This window comes from Ovis canadensis, chromosome 1, assembly GCF_042477335.2.
Source record: "Ovis canadensis isolate MfBH-ARS-UI-01 breed Bighorn chromosome 1, ARS-UI_OviCan_v2, whole genome shotgun sequence".
Taxonomy (NCBI): Eukaryota; Metazoa; Chordata; class Mammalia; order Artiodactyla; family Bovidae; genus Ovis; species Ovis canadensis.
Genome location: NC_091245.1, coordinates 27,548,791 through 27,569,084, shown reverse-complemented (window position 1 = coordinate 27,569,084; position 20,294 = coordinate 27,548,791). Strand labels below are relative to the sequence as shown.

Here is a 20,294-nt window from a genome sequence, read left to right as displayed (position 1 = left end):
GTATACAGTCAGCAAAAAGAAAAAAAAAAAAAAAGACCTCGAGCTGACTGTGGTTCAGATCATTAGCTTCTCATAGCAAAGTTCAGGCATAAACTAAAGAAAAGCAGGAAAAACACTAGGCCAGCCAGGCATGACTTAAATCCCATATGAATTCACAGAGGTAACAAATAGATTCAAGGGATTAGATTTAGTTAGCAGTGTACCTGAAGAATTATGGACAGAGGTCCATAATATTGTACAGGAGGTAGTGAACAAAACCATGCCAAAGGAAAAAGCAGAAGCCAAAGTGGTTATCTGAGAAAGCTTTGCAAAGAACGAAGAGAAGTGAAAAGCAAAGGAGAGAGTGAAAGGTACATCCAATTAAACGCAGAGTTCCAAAAAATAGCTGGAAGAGAAAGAAGACCTTCTTCAATCAACAGTGCTTAATAATAGAAGAAAACAACAAAAGGGGAAAGACTAAAGATCTCTTTAGGAAAATTGGAAAGGTCAAGGGAACATTCTGCCCAAAGATGGGCACAGTGAAAGATAAAAATGGTAGAGACCTTTAGTAGACGCTGAAGAGATCAAGAAGACATGGAAAGAATACACTGAGGAGCTGTGTAAAAAAGATCTCAATGAACAGAATTACTATGATGGTGTGGTTAGTCACCCAGAATGAGACATTCTGGAGGGCAAAGTCAGAGGGGCCTTAAGAAGCACTGCTGTTAATAAAACTAGTGGATGCAATGAAATTCTGGCAGAACTAGTCAAATCCCTAAAGGATGATGCCATCAACATTTTGCATTTATTATGTCAGCAAATCTGGAAGGCCAAGCAGTGGCCACAGGACTGGAAAAGGTCAATCTTCATCCCACTTCCCAAGAAGAGTAGTACCAAAGAATGTGCTAACCATCAGACAGTTTCCCTCACCTCTCACGCTAGTATGCTCATGCTTAAAATCTTGCATGCTAGGCTTCAGCATTATGTGAACCAAGAACTTCCAGATGTCTAGGCTGGGTTTAGAAAAGGAAGAGAACTAGAGATCAAGTTGCCCACATTTGCTGGATTATAGAGAAAGCAAGGGAATTTCAGAAAAACATCTATCTCTGTTTCATTGACTACACTAAAAAGCCTTTGACTGTGTGGATCATGACAAACTGTGGAAAGCTCTGTGAGAGACAGGAATACCAGACCATCTTACCTGTCACCTGAGAAACCTGTATGCCGGTCAAGAGGCAACAGTCGGAACAGCTGACTGGTTGAACCTGTATGGAACAGCTGACTGGTTCAAGACTGAGAAAGGAGTATGAAGGACTGTCTGCTGTCACCCTGTTTGTTTAACTTATATGCTGAGCACATCATGAGAAATGCCGGGCTGGATGAGTTGCAAGTTGGAATCAAGATAGGTGGGAGAAACATCAACAACCTCAGATATGCGGATGATGCCACTCTAATGGCAGAAAGTGAAGAGAACTAAAGAGCCTCTTGATGAGGGTGAAGGAAGAGAGTGAAAGAGCCAGCTTAAAACTAAATATTAAAAAAAAACTAAGATCGTGGCATCTGGCCCCACTACTGCATGGCAAATAGAGGGGGAAAAGGTGGAAGTAGTGACAGATTTCCTCTTCATGGGCTCCAGAATCACTGCAGATGGTTGACTGTAGCCATGAAGTCAGAAGGTGATTGCTTCTTAGCAGGAAAGTGATGACAAACCTAGACAGTGTGTTGAAAAGCAGAGACATTACTCTGACAACAAAGGTCCATATAATAAAGGCTATGTCTTCCAAGTGGTTGGGTACGGTTGTGAGAGCTGTACTGTAAAGAAGACAGAACACCAAAGAATTGATGCCTTTGAACTATGGTGCTGGAGAAGACTCGTGAAAGTCCTTTGGACAGCAAGGAGATCGAACCAGTCAATCTTAAGGGGATCAACCTTAAATATTTACTGGAAGGACTGATGCTGAAATTGAAGTTCAGGTATTTAGGTCATCTGATGCAAACAGTCAACTCACTGGAAAAGGCCCTGTTGCTGGGAAAGATTGAGGGCAGAAGGAGAAGAGGTTGTCAGAGGATGAGATGGCTGGATGGCATCACTGATGCAGTGAACATGAACTTGGGCAAACTCTGGGAGGTGATGAGGGACAGGGAGACCTGGTGTGCTGCAGTCCATGGGGTTGCAAAGAATTGGACACAGCTGGGGGACTGAACAACAACAAAGCATGAAGGAATAACCCTATTATAATTTATATCAAATGGATCAATCCCTCACTTTTAGAGAAGGATTAATTCTATATACTAAGGTTTTTAAAATTATTTGAATTGTGCCCTAAAAAAACCCGGTTTATTTCTAAGAAATCTCTAAATGTTGATTTTAACTATTGGCATTAATGTTGAAAATAAATAAAAGTAGGTGAATTATGAGATAGTTAAGTTGGAAGAAGCTAAAGGACTTGGTAAGAGTATGGATGTGGAAGTTCAGAGGTGTTAAGAACCACTTGTTTATTTCTGGTGTAGACAGCTGAGTAGATGATGATCCTCTTTGCTGAGAAACAGGGATTATAGGGATAATAGTAGATTTAAGGTGAAGTTGCTAGTTTAGTTTGGACTTGTTGAATTTATGATGTCTGTGGAAAAATGGAAAAAACAGTTTGATATATAGGTATAGAATTTTGGTTAGAACATTTGGGCTTTAGGTGAGTGTTTTGGAATTTTTCAGTACATTTGTCAGTGGTAGGTAATTTAAGCTGTGGAATTGGATAAGATCATCCTGTGGTAAGCCATTAGTAGTTAATAGAAGATTTGTTTTTCCTGGTAATTATACAACTTTTGACTTTTGTTTTTCTTTACTTAGAAAAGGCAAGATTGTGCTTATTTGGCTCTTCTAAGAATGGATTTGGGTTTCGTGATAGTGATCTGGATATTTGTATGACACTTGAAGGCCACGAAAATGCAGAGGTAAGAGTTATTTAGTGTTTGGATAGGGATGTGGAAGTTTATTTTCTTCCAATGATGAATCTGTTTTTAATTTTGTATGTAGAATTGATAAAAATGTATGAAATCATTCTTTGTATAAATATATGAGCAGTAACAGTGTTTGAAATGTAAAAATATTAGCATTATCGTTTTAAAAGACATTCAAGTATTTGAGTAAATATACTGTTTCAGTGATTTTATGATGCAAAACCCATGTCATCAATAGTTACAAGTGCTTTTCAATGAATTTTTGAAAAAAATATGCCATAGAGTTGGAGTTTTTTTCTTTAGAGCCAGTGAGAAACTGTTGCTTTAGTTTGGGTAGGGAACATCACTTATACCATCTTTTCATATCTCTTCTGTTAGGTGATGTCTCTGTATCACTAAAGATAGAAGGTAAAGGTGGACATTTAATTTATAAATGGATTGTGTTCTGCAAGTTAATTGTGATTTGGGGGCACTCAGAGCACATTTTTTTCTATAGAAGAATTGTTATAAATGATGCATTCTAAGATAGCTTTAGAAACTCTTTTGGGGTGGGAAGGGGAACTAACATTTGAGTCCCCAGTATACACTTTTACATACATTTCTCATTTCACTCTTACAACCACCTTCGAGGTAGATAATTTCCCCCATTTTACAGATGAGGAAACTGAGGCTTTGAGAGATAAACTGACTTGCTCAAGTTCACACAGCTAGTAAATGTTGGAGCCGGGATTCGTACCCAGGTCTGTCTGTCTCCAGAGTTCATGCTCTTTCTGTTGTATCCCACTGCTTCTCTATAATTTATTTAACCCATAATGTAGTTGAAATATAGTACTAATAGTACTGTAGAACCTAACCACTACTTTCTGAGATTGAAAGCTTTCTGAGTTGCACCATGAGATGCCAGGAGCAAACCTTCCCCCCAGAGCAGTCTCAGCAGTGGGAGTGGGTACTTATGTTTTCCTTCTTTGTGTGCCAGGCCTCAACAGTGGGAATAAGATTGTCCAAGCTCCATAAAGAAAGAGACTGAATGGACAGGAAAGAAGTGTCCCAGGCCTTCCTAGCAACAACTAGAAAAGGAGGGTATCCCTGTAGTTGCTTGTTTCTTTACCTGCATAGCTGTTGGGATTTATGTTTCCAATTCAGGGACTGCTTGCAAGATTGGGGTGAGGCCAAGCTTCTGGCATCTTTAGTGGTGTCAGTATACCTTCTGTTGTATTATAAAAGAATTCAGCAGAATAGTATATCTGTGAAATAATAGCTTTAAAAAAAAATTTCTTTTCACTGTTAGAACCAAAGAAAAGATGGCAGTGATGCCTGGTAGATGCTTATTTCTTGGCCCAAGAAATTGCTTCTGGTGTTAATATCTTTTTGTTCTATAAAGAAACTGAAAAGTTGTAAATTTTTTAGTTCTCCTTAACTAACTTCTACTCAATGCCATCTACTTGGGAAAATGGCATTCTGAAGGGCAGAATTCCCTCTTCCATTCTGAAGGGGAGGAATTGAGGGAATAGGAAATGGTTTTTACCCAGGGAGGAGTTTAGAGTTTTAGATCTCTTCTATGTAAAATTTAATAATTAGACCTCTAATCACTAAGGGTTTGTATATTGTATAGTGTCTGTGCCATTCACACTGGAAAGTTAAAACAGTGAAAAATACTAAAAAAATTTTCAGATGAGCCATTATTGAAACTTTTTAATTTAGCATAAACTGTATTTTTGTATAATCAAAATAATATCTTTTATTATGGACTAATTCTAAGATTCCCTTGAAATCCTCAGGTTAAGCTACAGTGGCTGCTCTTTTCTTGTAGCTAAAAAGGAACATTTTGGGGATATGAAAAAGTGATTTTAGCAGTAGGTATAGGCATTGAACTTAATCCAGTTAATTTATGCCATTATCTTCCTGTTCCTTATGTTATGATTATTATTACCATATCAGCTTTGCTGTCTAGTTTTTAAATAACCAACACATTTAAATTGGCAGAGGTAGGAGGTTTTTTTGGAAGAAGAAGTAGATGTTGGTAATGGTAGGATTATTTTTCTTCTCCTCATCAACGTATAATAATAAATGGTAGACTTAAAGTACAACTGTGTATGAAGTATGCTGCTGAATGATTTACATATGTATCTCATGTAATCTTCCAGATACTTTATAGAGTATGAGTTTATGATTATCTTGATTTTATAAAATAGTAATATGACACTCAAGAGAGGTTAAGGATCTGGTCAAAGTCATATAGCTAGTCAGTACTTAGGTTCAAGATTTGAATCCAAATCTTTAGAATCGTCTAAATTTAGAGCCTATGTTCTTAGTCACTATACTGTTTTGCCTTCACCAAACCCATCTCTGGTTGTTTATCGGTGTATTTTAAAACATTATTCCCCTGTTTTTGTGATTCTCAAACTTTAACATGGATTTGAATTACCTGGGGATGTTGTTACTATGCAGATTATGATTTAGTAGACGGCAGTGGGGGTTTAGATTCTGCATTTCTATCAAGTTTCCATTTGTTGGTGATACTGCAGGTCTGTGGACCCATGTTCTTTGACCAACGAGGTTATGTAGACCTTCTGGCTGGAGATTTTATATGCTAGTATTAAATGTCTAGATTAAAATAGAATTTGTACAAGGCCGAGTTAAGTCAGACAGACTTATTTATTTATTAACTTAATTATTTATTTTTGTTTTTTAGAAATTAAATTGTAAGGAAATAATTGAAAATTTGGCGAAAATTCTTAAGAGACATCCAGGTATGAACTTTAAAACAAAAAATTTTTTTTAGTTTTATGGAAATTGTTTAACCTAGTAAAGTTTTGTTTTTTTTAATCAGGTTTAAGAAACATTTTGCCTATAACTACTGCCAAAGTGCCTATAGTAAAATTTGAACACAGGCGAAGTGGTTTAGAAGGTGATATCAGTTTGTATAATACGTTGGTAAGTTTCACTGTCTGTAAAGACCCAGGTATGTTTACAGTTGTCATTTTAAAAGTTTACAGATCACTGACTATACCTCTATGTTTAAAACTTATGAATGTGAGCAGTATAAGGGAAAAAATTTTATTGATCATTTTAACATTTCCTTCAGATTGAAGATTAGTTTTTGCTTGACTCACATACAGGTATTTTAAGTTTAACATCTGTTTGGATGTTCATTTTACCTTTTTATCTGATCTGTAAGTTTAATTTTAGTAAATTTGAAGTGCTTTCAAATATGTAATTTATTTTTCAGGCTCAGCATAACACAAGAATGCTAGCTACATATGCAGCTATTGATCCTAGAGTACAGTACTTGGGATATACAATGAAAGTATTTGCTAAGGTATTTGTGATCCACTTTGTTATAATACTTATGATATTAAGGTAAAACATATTGATGTCAGACTTTTGAAAAATGTTTTCTCAGTTTTGTTTACCTGAGCTTTTAAGAAGAGACGGTCAATATTAATTGGTTTAAAAGTATACCTGTTAGACTAGGGTGATTCTTAGTTGTTTTTCTGTGTTTGCTGTATTCTCAAGGGTAACATTCTAATAAATTTCTCATAGTATAGTTTCTCAGTGCATGATTTTCAGCCCCAAGCGTGAGAGTTGGCATGCGAAGTTAAAAAGCTCTGAATTAGGAGATCTGGTATTTGGATTTTAGTTTAGTTCAGTCGCTTAGTCGTGTCCGACTCTTTGCAACCCCATTGACTGCAGCACGCCTGGCTTCCCTGTCTATCACCAGCTCCCAGAGCTGGCTCAAACTCATTTCGATTTAGTGGTAAGTTTTTCTGGCCAAGAAAACAAAGCAATACCAATAAAACCTAATGTTTCCTCTATTATCACACTTAAAATACTCAGTAATGTTTTCTTGGTTGTTCTACTCCATGTATAAACTCCATCAGGATTGAGGCCTCTGTATCTTTATTTCAGTTTAGTGTCTGCTTTATGGGTAGCTGCTCAGTAAATAGGTAATTTTGTGAATGTGTTGGTGGAAGGGTTTTAGTGGGGGAGTGACTCAGTTATGTTTTCATTTCATAAAGCCCATTCTTCCAAAAGGGAGACATGCTTGTTTAAATATTCCTATACATGTCTTTATGGATAGTAAGTCATTTTAGAAAAGGAGGGCATCCAGCGACATACTGCAGATCATATTCAGTACAGCTAGTCTATATTCATTTCACCAAATAATTCCAACATGACAGATCCTCACTCTGTGGAGTTTTGGTAATGAAATCTTGTGGTTCATGTCAGAGAAATCATTCCTCTCCCTCCCTTTATGTCAGAAAATCTCCCTTCCCCATCTGTCTCCTAACCAACCATTGCCTGTTGTTAGAGGCAAACAGTGTTAAACATTCCTCTCTATCCTTCCATAAATGTATTATTCCAGTACAAGCAAATATATATATTTCCTAGCTCTTTTTTTATTATGGATATAATATACTGAAAACATTGCTTTGTATTTTGCTTTTTCAACTAAGCAATATATATTGGAAATTATTTCCTATTAGTATACTAAGGGTTTCCTTGTTGTTGTTTTTTTTTAATGGTTACATACTGTTCTGTTGTGTGGGTAGTCATCAGTTTTTTAAACCTGTATTTTACTGATGAGCTTTTAAGTTCTTTCTCATATTTTGCTATTAAAATAGTGCTACAGTAAAATCTTAGTCATTTCATGTGTTTTTGGCATATTTACAAGATAAATTCTTAGAATTGATATATTAAAGGAGATGTGCTTTTGTAATTTTGATATTGTCAAATTATTCTTCATAAATTTACACTACTATATACTCTTATCTGTAATGTGTAAGAGTGCCTACTTACCCATACCCTATGTAACAGTTTATTTTTGAACTTTTGGGTATTTGACAGTTTGATGAGTTTAAAAATGGTGTTTTAAGGTAGCCAATACTTGTGCATGGAATAAGATTCTGAAGTTTTATTTTCAATCATGTTTTTTTAGCGATGTGACATTGGGGATGCTTCTAGGGGAAGTTTATCTTCATATGCTTATATCCTTATGGTGCTGTACTTTCTGCAGCAGAGAAAACCACCTGTTATCCCAGTTCTACAAGAGGTAAGTGTTGAAGAAAATTATAAAGTCATTTCTTGTGACAACAATAGACCTAAATATAGTAGATCTTGCTCAGTTCATGAGATCATGAGGGATTTTTCTATCATGAATGGCCTTTTTTCTTCTTCCATTAATGGTATAATCAAATAATGAACCTTTGGGAAAGTTTATTATGGGAGAATACAGACTACTGAAAGAATATTAGAGGAATGGAACTATTGAATACCTTTTGCAACGTTTTTGTATTTTACAGTCTTAGAATGCTGCCAATGATTATAAAATTTGTAACCACAGTCTCTCAGATGAAAATACATAGTTTCTTCTTTCCAGAGTGTTCTCCCTCCTTGTGCTTGGCAGTGAAGCTTGATTTTGTTGAAAGTTAAAAGTGTTAGTCACTCAGTCATGTCCAACTCTTCGCAACTCCGTGGTTTGTCCATGGAATTCTCCAGGCAAGAATACTAGAGTGAGTTGCCATTTCCTTCTCCAGGGGATCCTCCCATCTCAGGGATCCAACCTGGGTCTTCCTTCCTGCATTGCAGGCAGATTCTTGAGAAGGGAAGCCTGAAGTTTGATTTATTCTGTATATACTTTGGTCAACTTTGTGAATTTTTATTGAGAAAAAAATTCAAGGAAATTCTTTCTTATCTCTGTAAGGTCATGTCCCTTGTATTAAGCATAAGAGTATACATCAAAAGAAACATATTATACTCATATTTACTCAGATTTGGTGACTCATAGAGGCTTGTTATAGCCCATTTATACTCTCTAAAATAGAACCAAAAGAATTCTTAATCATCCATCTGTTCCTCCTCTTTCTTGGCGCAAAGTAAATGTGCAAGCCTTGGGGTGGATCAAAGTCTAATTTCTCAGAAAGGTGGTTATTTTGAGGTAGGCAATCACCATCTGAATTATTTGGAAAATCACATATTCTGATTTCACGTAAACTTTGATCATCATAGCAAAGAAGTATATTGTAAAATAATAAGCCATATTGTGTGCCAGATGGCCTTAGTAAGTTTTTTAAAGTTCTAATGAATGCCATGTGGTTTTAACAGCATTTCCTTCCCTCTTTAAACAAATAGTGGGAGAGAAAAAATTTAAATATCCTTTTCTAACAGAAAAGTTTAAGTTGCTTGAATCTATGTTGAGTGATGTTTATTTTTTACCAAGTTTGTTCACTATAGAATATTTAAAATTTTGTATGCATTACTTAAGCCTGCCAAAGCCAAGGTTATTCTCTATATTAGTCTAATTCTTGTTAAGGCTTTAAATTTGGAGATCTTATGTGTAATTGCCCCAATAATATTATAGCAGCCGTTTGCTATACTTTGCTATGCCTTTGATAGACTACTGTGATTAACCCAAATGGAACACAAATTTTGTTTTCATTGTGGTTTGTCTCTGTTCTCTCATTATGTTACCCATGGATAAAGAACTATTGAGGCAGCATGATATAATGGAAAGACCATGATATAATGGGCAGACCATGATTTTGGAGTCAGAGTTAATTGATATGAATCCTAATTTTAACATGTGGCCTTCAATAAGCTAGCTGCCTACCACTAGTCTTAATTTTATCCTTTGTAAAAATGTAATAATAGTAGTAGTATTTCAGTGTTGATGTAAGGAACAGAGACATCAAATGCTTTTGAATGCAGTAGATGCTAAAGTAGGAGTTTATAAATGGTGGTTGCTTTTATTATTACTTTTATTATTATCATTAGCAGCTTTATTAATATTATTATTGGAAAATTGTAGGTAGGATTGCTGTAGCCAACTTCAAGAACTGTTCCATTATCTGCTTAACAGACAGTGATTGATGAAATGAGAGACAGTCCATGGAATGTTTTCCATCATAATGAGCTCTGATTGTGGGGGGCTTTGTGATACATATGAACTGATGATAAATGGATTTTTGCTTCTGGCCTTTTTTGCTTGTCATATGGGACCCCATTGTCCATTGCTCTGGCATCATTTAAGTATTGATCATTGGCATCGATCAACTTTTAAGGGTAAGGATATGTTTAATGAAGCTGATGATCTTTGACTCCATTTGTAACTGAACTTAGACTTGAAGTGACTGGGTATAATAACTAAGGCACTGCTGAGTGTTATTCATGATCAACAACACAGAATTCTTTAGGTCAAAGGAGCTTTCCTAAGCAAGATGATTTTGCTGTATTCTAGCAATCATTGTAAGTAAAAGTAAATTTTTACATAAAAATTAATACAAAGAGAAGATTAGGGAGTGTTAGTCACAATTGATATTATGAACTATGTTTTCTTAGCTTCTGTCAGCTTAAAAATTGAAATTGGATGAACCATGAGGACATTATGCTAAGTGAAATGAACCAGTCACAAAAGGACAAATACTATATGATTCCACTTATAGGAGGTACCTAGGGTACTCAGGTACATGGAGACAGAAAGTAGAATGATGGTTGCCAGGGCTGGAGAGAGGCATGGGAAACTATTGTTTAATAGGTTCAGAGTTTCATTTGTGTAAGATGAGAAAAATTCTGTGGATGGATAATGGTGATGGTTGCACAGTGATGTGAATGTACTTAATGCCACTGAACTGTACTCTTACAAATGCTTGAAGATGATAAGCTTTATGTATATTTTACCACAACTAAACAATTATAGTTTAACTATTCCAGTAGCTATTAGAATATCATAATACAAAATAAGAAAGACTTATTTGGTGAGGTTTTAGAAGGAAGACTTGAGTGCTTAAGTAGAGGATGACTGGCGTTGAGAGAAAGAAAAAGAAACAAAGAAAGTGGGGCCTTCTTTCCTGATCTAGTGGAAAAGACTCCACGCTCCCAATGCAGGGGGCCCAGGTTTTATCCCTGGGAGGGGAACTAGATCCTATGCTGGAACGAGGTGTTTGCATGCCAAAACTAAAGATCCCACATGCCGCAACTTGTATGGCAAAACCAATACAGTATTGTAAAGTAAAATAAAGTAAAGAAAAAAAAAAAAGACCCTATGTAGCCAAATAAATGATAAATTTTTAAGACAAGAAAGAGAACGTAGATGTGTTTTGTATGTGTGTGTGTGTGTGTGTGTGTGAGAGAGAGAGAGAAAGAGAGGACAATGTTAGTACTTCTAAGGGCTGAAACAGTGAAAAGTTAGGCACTATGAAACATGATAGTTCATTAAAACAGGTGGCAAATCACTGATTAAAGGCTCTCCAGAGCCCTCAGGTTCAGTTTACTGTGTTACTAGCCAACATGATTGGGTTTGGATGTTGGCTATTTCTCAAAAGTAAGAATCTGTTGAAATAATCAAGGTCTAAAGAGGCAGCTTGTATAATAGCACCTTAATCTATGAAGGCAAAATGTTATACTTTGGCCTCTTTAAAACCTTTTTCCTTCCTTGAGTGTAGGATCGCATGTCTCTTATTTTAGATATTAATACCTGTAATTGCTGGACTTTCTGTTTTTTGATTTATGGAATGTTGGAATTTATGCTAGATGATTCTTGGTAACTGTGTTTGTTTAAATTAAATGTAAATACTAAAAGGCCAGGTATTAGTTTAGGTCCCCAGAAACCTGATCTTTATGTAAACATGCTTACAGAGTAAATATATTCATTCAACAGATATGTATTAAGTATTCTCTATATGGCAGGCTTTGATGTAGTAGGAATTTTGGCTCTAGATGTCAGTTATAGTCCTTGCCCACAAGGAGCTTAAACCTAAGAGTGAAATTAGAGGGACAGACATGCAGTTAATTTTATAATTAACTGTCTCATTTAAAATGGAAGGAGCCATGGGGAACACCGTATCTAGTGGTTTTAAAGTATATTTTGATAAGTTCTGTGCTTAGTCAGACTGCTCAGTCATGCCCGACTCTTTGCGACCCCATGAACAACAGCTCACCAGGCTCCTCTGTCCATGGGGATTCTCCAGGCAAGAATACTGGAGTGGGTTGCCATGCCCTCCTCCAGGGAATCTTCCCAACCCAGGGATCTAACCCAGGTCTTCCACATTGCAGGCGGATTCTTTACCGTCTGAGCCACCAGGGAAGCCCTGACAAGCTCTACAAGCTCCTTAAAGTGTGTGTGATGAGTGGAGGAAGGAAAAGATAGGCTGTAATTTTCTCCACTCAGGCTTTTATCAGAGTACCTCTGTTTTACTGTTGAACTTCCAAGAAGAATCCATTTTAGGAAGGGGTTCTAACAGTTTGAAAGAAAAATAAAATTTGAAAACAACTGACCAAATTAATCTAATCTTTTTTTCCCGTTGGGAAAACTGAGGATTTGGAAGGGTAATTGTCTTGTCCAGAATTATTACTTGGCAGGACTAAGACTAGAAATGAGGTCTGCTGACTCTACACGTATCCCAGCTTTTTACTTCATTGCATCTCTTTCTTAAAGCTCCTATAAGAAATAAGTCTCACAATTGCTTATAGAGGTCAGTTGTACCTGTACAATCATCTTATGAAATTCTTTTAGTAGACTAGCATTGTCTTCCCCCCTTTCCTTAGGACAGGAAATTACTATTCATAATTAATCATGAAGATTTCACAATATTTATCAAAATGTCAAGAAAAGCTATCTAATATTCTATTTAAAAGAGAATCAGTGTCCAGGCCCTTTTCAGCCTCATCTGATACACATAACTGATTAAAGATACTAGAGCTGTTCCCTACAACAGCTTCTTTGATTTCCTTAAGGTTTACAGTCAATGAGTATTATCTCTTATGGATTTCTGCATCTCTGATCCTTTGATGAAAATGCCATTTTCACTTATTTTTTCTTTAGTTTTACTTAATTAAACTTGGGCTGGATGTGTTTTGATAGACCAAATAGATAACATCAAATGTATCATTTAGAGAGTCGTGCTCTCAAGATACCCTTTCCCAGCTTTGGTCTTTCAGATACATTTTATTCATTTTCATTAATAACTTGACATCAAATTATACCATCTTGACATGTTCCTTTTGGAATAAATATTTCAATATGTCTTTATATGTAAATTCTGAAATGATGTGAAGGTATTTAGGCTTTGAGTTGGATGACTTGAAATCTAATAATGAAATTGATTTTCTTAATGCAGATCTTTGATGGAAAACAGATTCCACAGAGAATGGTTGATGGATGGAATGCTTTTTTCTTTGATAAAACAGAAGAACTGGTAATTTCTTCTTAGTTTTTATGTTGTGGAATGTTCACGGATACATGTTAGGATTTGCATAATTTAATAATTTTACTTGGATTTGGGATCTATATTTTGGATAAGTATAGATATGTCACTCTCCTTTTTTTCTTCTTACCTTAGAAAAAACGTTTACCTTCACTTGGAAAGAACACAGAAACATTAGGAGAGCTTTGGTTGGGACTGCTTCGCTTCTATACTGAAGAATTTGATTTCAAAGAATATGTAATTAGTATTCGGCAGAAAAAACTGTTGACAACTTTTGAGAAGCAGTGGACATCCAAATGTATTGCCATTGAAGGTAATCATTCAGCTGATATTAATTTAGGAACAAAACAAAGCAAAATAAGACAAAGGCAGAATTTTAAAAATTTATTTTTAATTAAACAATAATTGCTTTATACTGTTGCTTTGGTTTCTGCCATACATCAACATGAATTAGCCATAAGTATACATATGTCCACTCCCTCTTGAGCTTTGCTCCCACCTCTCACTCTTCCCACCCCGATAGGTTGTTATAGAATCTGAATTTGAGTTCTCTGAGTCATACAGCAAATTTCCTTTGAAAAGCTAGAATTTTATTTGGCTAATGAAATTGAGAGGGAAACTGAAACACATAAGAATTTGGAAGATATTTCCTCTTGTATTTTTTTTAATCAGTTTCCATCCTTTAATCTGTAATTATAAAAAAATAATTTCTGACTTTGGCTTGTGTTACTTAGTATTAGACTCTAGTTATGGTTACTAAATATATTTATGTTACAATGAGCTTCTTAATTAAAGAATAAAATATTTCTTTTCTAGACCCTTTTGATTTGAATCATAACCTTGGTGCTGGAGTTTCTAGAAAAAGTAAGTTTTAAATATAGAAATACCCTGCTTTTAAAGCTGTTACACATTAAGGTCTGGATCTTCATTGTTTTTCTTCTTTCTTCAATAGTGACCAATTTCATCATGAAAGCATTTATCAATGGAAGGAAACTTTTTGGTACCCCTTTTTACCCACTCATTGGCAGAGAAGCTGTAAGTTTACATAATTCGAATTCATGAGTCTTTTCTGTTTTCTTGTAGAACTTTTTTTTTAGTAGTATAAAAAACCTAATCCTGTTACAAGTTGGTGTTAGGAATAGGGGGAAAGATGGTTATAACTCCCTCTGTCTTTTCTTATTGCACTTACCATGGTCTATAGTGAGATATCTATTGGCTATATTTTATCTGCTTTTTTAATCCATTTGTTAAATTCTGTCTCCCACTAGACTGCATAGCTCCATGAGGACAGAGCCCATGTCTGTGAGGTTTACCATCATATTGCCAGTGCTTGTCATAATTTCTGGCACATAGGATGCATCAAATAAGCATTTGCTAAATAAGTGAGGGTTGATAGGACTCAGGATCTTCTAATTTTGAATCTGAGGTGCTCCCTACTGCCTCTCTTCTATCTCTAGAAATCTTGGTGAAAATACAAACAGAGAAGTCAGTACCAAAGTATCAATGTGAGAGTGAAAGGGTTAGTTGCTCAGTCATGTCTGACTCCTTGCAATGCTATGGACTGTATGTAGCCCACCAGGTTCCTCTGTCCATGGGATTTCCCAGGCAAGAATACTATAGTGCATAGTCATTCTCTTCTTCTAGGAGGTCTTCCTAACCCAGGGATCAAACCCCAGTCTCCTGCACTGTAGACAGATTATTGTCTGAGCCACCGGGGAAGCCCAGAGTATTGATAAAACTTTATTATTTGCTGAGGCTTCTGCTTTAATTGTGATACAGCCCTTGGTAAGCTGAACTAATGGCATGGAACTAAGAGGATTCCTTTTACCTGAACTGGGGGTTGTAGTGTCCCCCATTCCTTTTGGTCTTATCTGGTTTAGGTTGCTTTCTAATGGGAGGATACCACAGTCTCACAGAGAAAGGAAGAAATCTCAAAAGAGAAACAATGTCTCTGTTATTGCATAATGAATATCTTAGATCTTGTTCAGTTTCATCACTCTTTCTTGTTGGGGTGAGAAAAGCAGAAAAAGTCTAGAGCTTTTTTCCCTTGAAGCATTTTTGATAGTCCCGATTCATAGGCAGCGGGGGTGATAATAATTGTAATCAAAATAAAATGACAGTAAAATTTGAAATGGCGCAAAAGTCATGAAGAAGCAAAATATCTAACAAAAGGAAAATACAGTGATAATTTTACTGATATATTAAAATAGCAATGAATGAAAAGCATAGTCAAATCAGAACAAATATGGTGACGCACTGATAAAGTGTTTTACTTGAAAACCATGGAAATTCTATTAGTATGTGTGCATGCATGTGTTTGGTAGAAACCTAGCAGTTGCATACAGTCAGACTTGTTAGTGAAATACTAACATAAAGTCCTCTTGAATGTGATTTGGCATAAGAGCCTATCAGAAGGGGCGTATGATTCTCCCAATCATCTTTTAATTTGCTTTATTCTACTTTAAAAGTCAATATATGGTATTTTAGAGCTTGAGTATACCAGTTTAACTCTTCTCCTTAAATGGACATTTAAGTTGGTATCAGTGTTCTGATATTGTAGAAAAATAACCTTGTTATATAGTTTTTCATGCTTAATATTTTCCATAGTAAAGTTCATTCTTTCTACACATACTGAATTCCTGATTTGTACCTATTTCTTTGATATGTATTAGGATTATAACAGCATATAGAATACATGTGTTTCATCCCCTTAGACTCTAGTGAAAATGAAGACCAAGTATATTTTCTGTACTTTCACCTTTCTTGCTCACTGAAATATCCCCATTTCAACCATTCTTCTATTCATTAGGTTCTCTGACATATTAATCCATTTTCTCCCAATCTGTCAGTTACCTTCTGTTTTCATTTTTTCCTCTCCATCTAACTCATGTTCCTTGGTCTACCTGTGGCATATACTTTATATTCCTTTGTACCATTGTCCTTCTTTTGCATTGTTGTGTGTTCAACTTTACATGAACTCAGCCATCCACCATCTCTTTACGCTTGGACTAAGCACCGATGGAACAAAGTCTTAAAGCTAAGCAGTTTATAGCACAACTATAAATTAATGTTCACCAGCCTCAACTGGACTTTCAATACTATCTGACATTCTTACTACATTTCTTTAGTTACCTCTGTCTCCCATTCAGTAGGGACTATTCCAAGTTTTATTTATTTTACTCAAAATTCAGTGCCCAATTTGTTTTGTCTCATCTTTCTTCTCTGCCTTTCTCACACTTGGATGTTGTCCTTTTGAGGTAGAGATGGTATTAAATAGATATTCTTCAACTTTCTGCTACCATATCTATAAATCTGCTTGTATCTTCAGATATCTCTTCTTTTTTAAAAAAAATTTGATTTCATATTGGAACATAGTTGATTAAAAATGTTGTATCAGTTTCAGGTATATGGCAAGGTGATTCAGTTATACATATACGTGTAGCTATTCTTTTTAAAATTTCTATTTAGATTATTACAGACTATTGAGTAGGTCCTTGTACAGATACATACAGTTGGTTATCTATTTGAATATAGTATTGTGTACATGTTAATCCGAAACTCCCAATCTGTCTTTCTCCCCCTGCCCCTCCATAACCATAAGTTCATTCTCTGAGTCTGTGAGTCTGTTTTGTAAATAAGCTCATTTGTATCTTTTTTTTTTTTTAGAATTCACATATAAGCAATATCACATGATATTTGTCATTCTCTGTCTGACTTTCTTCACTTAGTATGAAAATGCCCAGGTTCATCTACGTTGCTGCAGATGGCATTATTTCGTTCTTTTTAATGGCTAATTTTCCATTGTATGTATGTACCACATCTTTATCCACTCACTTGTCAGTGGACATTTAGGTGGCTTCCATGTCTGCTATTGTAAATAGTGCTGCAGTGAACATTTGGGTGCATATATCTTCTAGAATTATCATTTTCTCTCGATATATGTCCCAGGATTGGGATTGCTGGATCATATGGTATCCCTGTTTTTAGTTTCTCTTTGTTTTTGTTTTTTTTTAATTTTGTTTTAAATTGGAGAATAATTGCTTTACTATGTTGTGTTGGTTTCTGTCATACATCAAGGTGAATCAACCGTAAGTATACATACATACCCTTCCTCTTGAGCTTCCCTCCCAACCCCACCCCAGATCTGTGCCTCTAGGTCATTACAGAGCAACAAGTTGTGCTCCCTGTGTTCTACAGCAACTTCCCACTAGCCATCTGTCTTACACATGGCAGCGTATATGTTTCTATGCTGCTCTCTCAATTTGTCTATTTTTAGTTTTTTAAGGAAGCTCCATACTGTTCTTCATAGTGTCTGTACCAATTCATATTCCCACCAATAGTGTAGGAAGGTTCCCTTTTCTCTACACCTTCTCCAGCATTTATTGTTTGTAGATTTTTTGATGATGGCCATTCTAACTGATGTGAGATGATACCTCATTGTAGTTTTTGATTTGCATTTCTCTAATAATTAGCAGTGCTGATCATCTTTCCTTGTGCCTCTTGGCCATCTATATGTCTTCTTATGATTGGGTTGTTTTTTTTTTTTAATTGAGCTGCATGAGCTGTTTGTAAATTTTGGAGACTAATCCTTATCCATTGCATCATTTGCAAATATTTTCTCCCATTCTTTGAGTTGTCTTTTCATTTTGTTTATGGTTTCCTTTGTTGTGCAAAAGATTTTCAGTTTAAGTCACATTTGTTTATTTTTTAAATTTCCATTACTCTTGGAGACGGCTCAGAAAAGATGTTGCTGCAATTTATGTAAAAGTGTGTTCTGCCTGTGTTTTCCTCTTAACTTGTTTTATAGTATCAGGTCATACATTTAGGTCTTTAATCAGTTTTTGTGTATGGTGTTAAAGAATGTTCCAATTTCATTTTTTTTACTTGCAGCTGTGCAGTTTTTGGAGCACCATTTGTTGAAGAGACTGTCTTTCCTCCATTGTATAGTCTTGCCTCCTTTGTCATAGATTAATTGACCATAGTTGCATGGGTTTATTTCTGGGGTTTACATTTTGGTCCGTTAATCTGTATTTCTGTTTTTGTGCCAGTACCATACTATTTTGATGACTGTATCTTTGTAGCTCACAGTCTGAGGTCAGGAAGCCTGATTTCTCCAGCTCTGTTTTTCTTTCTCAACATTGCTTTGGCTATTCTGGGTCTTTTGTCTCCATACAAGTTCTAAGATTTTTTTTGTTCTAGTTCTGTAGAAAATGCCATTGGTAATTTGATAGGGATTACATTAAATCTGTAGATTGCCTTGGGTAGATAATCATTTTGACAATATTGATTATTCCAATTCAAGAACATGGTATATCTTCCCATCTGTTTGTGTCATCTTTGATTTCTTTCATCAGTGTCTTATAGTTTCAGAGTACAGGTCTTTTCTCTCCTTGGGTAGGCTTAATCCTTGGTAATTTTTTCTTTTTGATATGATGATAAATGGGATTGTTTCTTTAGTTTCTCCTTCTGATCTTTCATTGTTAGTATATAGAAATGCAAGATTTATGTGTATTTTACATCCTGCTGCTACTGAGTCGCTTTAGTCGTGTCCGACTCTACATGACCCCATAGACGGCAGCCCACCAGGCTCCCCCGTCCCTGGGATTCTCCAGGCAAGAACACTGGAGTGGGTTGCCATTTCCTTCTCCAGTGCATGAAAGTGAAAAGTGAAAGTGAAGTCTCTCAGTCGTGTCTGACTCTTAGCGACCCCATGGACTGAAGCCTACCAGGCTCCTCTGTCCATGGGATTTTCCAGGCAAAGAGTACTGGAGTGGGGTACCATTGCCAAATTCATTGATAGTTTTCTGGTGGCATCTTTAGGATTTTCTGTGTATAGTATGACATCTAAAACAGTGACAGTTTTACCTCTTTTACAATTTATATTCCTTTTATTTCTTTTTCTTCTCTGATTTGTCATGGCTAGGACTTCCAAAATTATGTAGAATAAAAGTGGTGAGAATACAGATATTCTTGTCATGTTCCAAATCTAAGAGGTAACGCTTTCAGCTTTTCACCACTGAGTATGATATTAACTACAGGCTTGTCATATATGGCCTTTATTATGTTGAGATATGTTCCCTCTTTGCCTACTTTCTGGAGAGTTTTTATCATAAATAGGTGTTGAATTTTGTTTAAAGCTTTTTCTGCATTTGCTGAGATGATTGTATGGCTTTTATTCTTCTATTTGTTGATGTGGTGTATCATACTGATTGATTTGCAGATATTGAAAAATCCTTGCATCCCTGGTATAAATCCCAATTGATCATGGTGTGTGATCCTTTTAATATATTATTGGATTCAGATTGCTAGTATTTTTTGTTGAGGATTTTTGTGTCTATGTTCATCAGTGATAGTGACCTATAAATTTTTTTTTTGGTAATATCTTTGTCTGATTTTGGTTTCAGTATGGTGATGGCCTTATAGAATGAGTTTGGGAGTATTCATTTCTCTGCATTTTTTTGGGAATAGTTTTGGAAGAATAAGTGTCAACTCTTCTCTAAGTGATAGAATTAATCTGTGATGCCATCTGGTCCTGGACTTTTGTTTATTGGAAGTTTATATTTCTTTGTGGTTCAGTCTTAGGAGACTGTGCCTTTCTAAGAATTTGTCCATTTCTTCCAGGTTGTCTGCTTTATTGGCATATAGTTGTTTGTAGTAGTCTTTTATGATCCTTTGTATTTCTCTGGTGTCTATTGTTACTTCTCCTTTTTAATTTTTAATTTTGTTGATTTAAGCTCTTTTTTCTTGAAAAGTCTGGCTGAAGGTTTATCAGTTTTGTTTATCTTTTCAAAGAATCAGCTTTTTGTTTCATTGATTTTCTTGATTTTGTTTGTTTATATTTCTGCTCTGATCTTTCTTTCTTTCCTTCTACTAACTTTGGGTTTTGTTTATTCTTTTTTCTCTGTTGGCTTTAGACATAAAATTAGGTTGTTTATTTGTGATTTTTCTTGTTTCCTGAGGTAAGATTGTATTGCTATAAATTTCTCAGAACTGCGTTTATCATGTCCCTAGGTTTTGGATCATTGTGCTTTAATTTTCATTTGACTCTAGGTAATTTTTATGTCCTTTTTGATTTCTTCAGTGATCCATTGTTGTTTAATAGCATATTCTTTAGCTTCCATGTATTTGTGTTTTTTAGTTTTTTTTTCTTATAGT

The 20,294-nt window shown here is 35.5% G+C and overlaps 2 protein-coding genes across 19 annotated transcripts in view; one reads left to right on the top strand and one right to left on the bottom strand.

Annotated features, from left to right (window-relative positions):
* SCP2 (sterol carrier protein 2) overlaps positions 1–20,294 on the bottom strand; it is a 981,293-nt gene that overhangs the window by 645,133 nt on the left and 315,866 nt on the right. The window lies entirely within an intron of this gene.
* TUT4 (terminal uridylyl transferase 4) overlaps positions 1–20,294 on the top strand; it is a 135,960-nt gene that overhangs the window by 98,728 nt on the left and 16,938 nt on the right. For all 18 annotated transcript variants that reach the window (XM_069591736.1, XM_069591797.1, XM_069591787.1 and 15 more), the window contains exons 17-25: positions 2,828–2,931; positions 5,630–5,687; positions 5,768–5,871; positions 6,167–6,256; positions 7,877–7,990; positions 13,053–13,130; positions 13,275–13,452; positions 13,956–14,003; positions 14,092–14,174. In XM_069591736.1, coding sequence (XP_069447837.1) covers positions 2,828–2,931; positions 5,630–5,687; positions 5,768–5,871; positions 6,167–6,256; positions 7,877–7,990; positions 13,053–13,130; positions 13,275–13,452; positions 13,956–14,003; positions 14,092–14,174 — 857 coding nt within the window. The remainder of the gene's footprint in view (positions 1–2,827; positions 2,932–5,629; positions 5,688–5,767; positions 5,872–6,166; positions 6,257–7,876; positions 7,991–13,052; positions 13,131–13,274; positions 13,453–13,955; positions 14,004–14,091; positions 14,175–20,294) is intronic.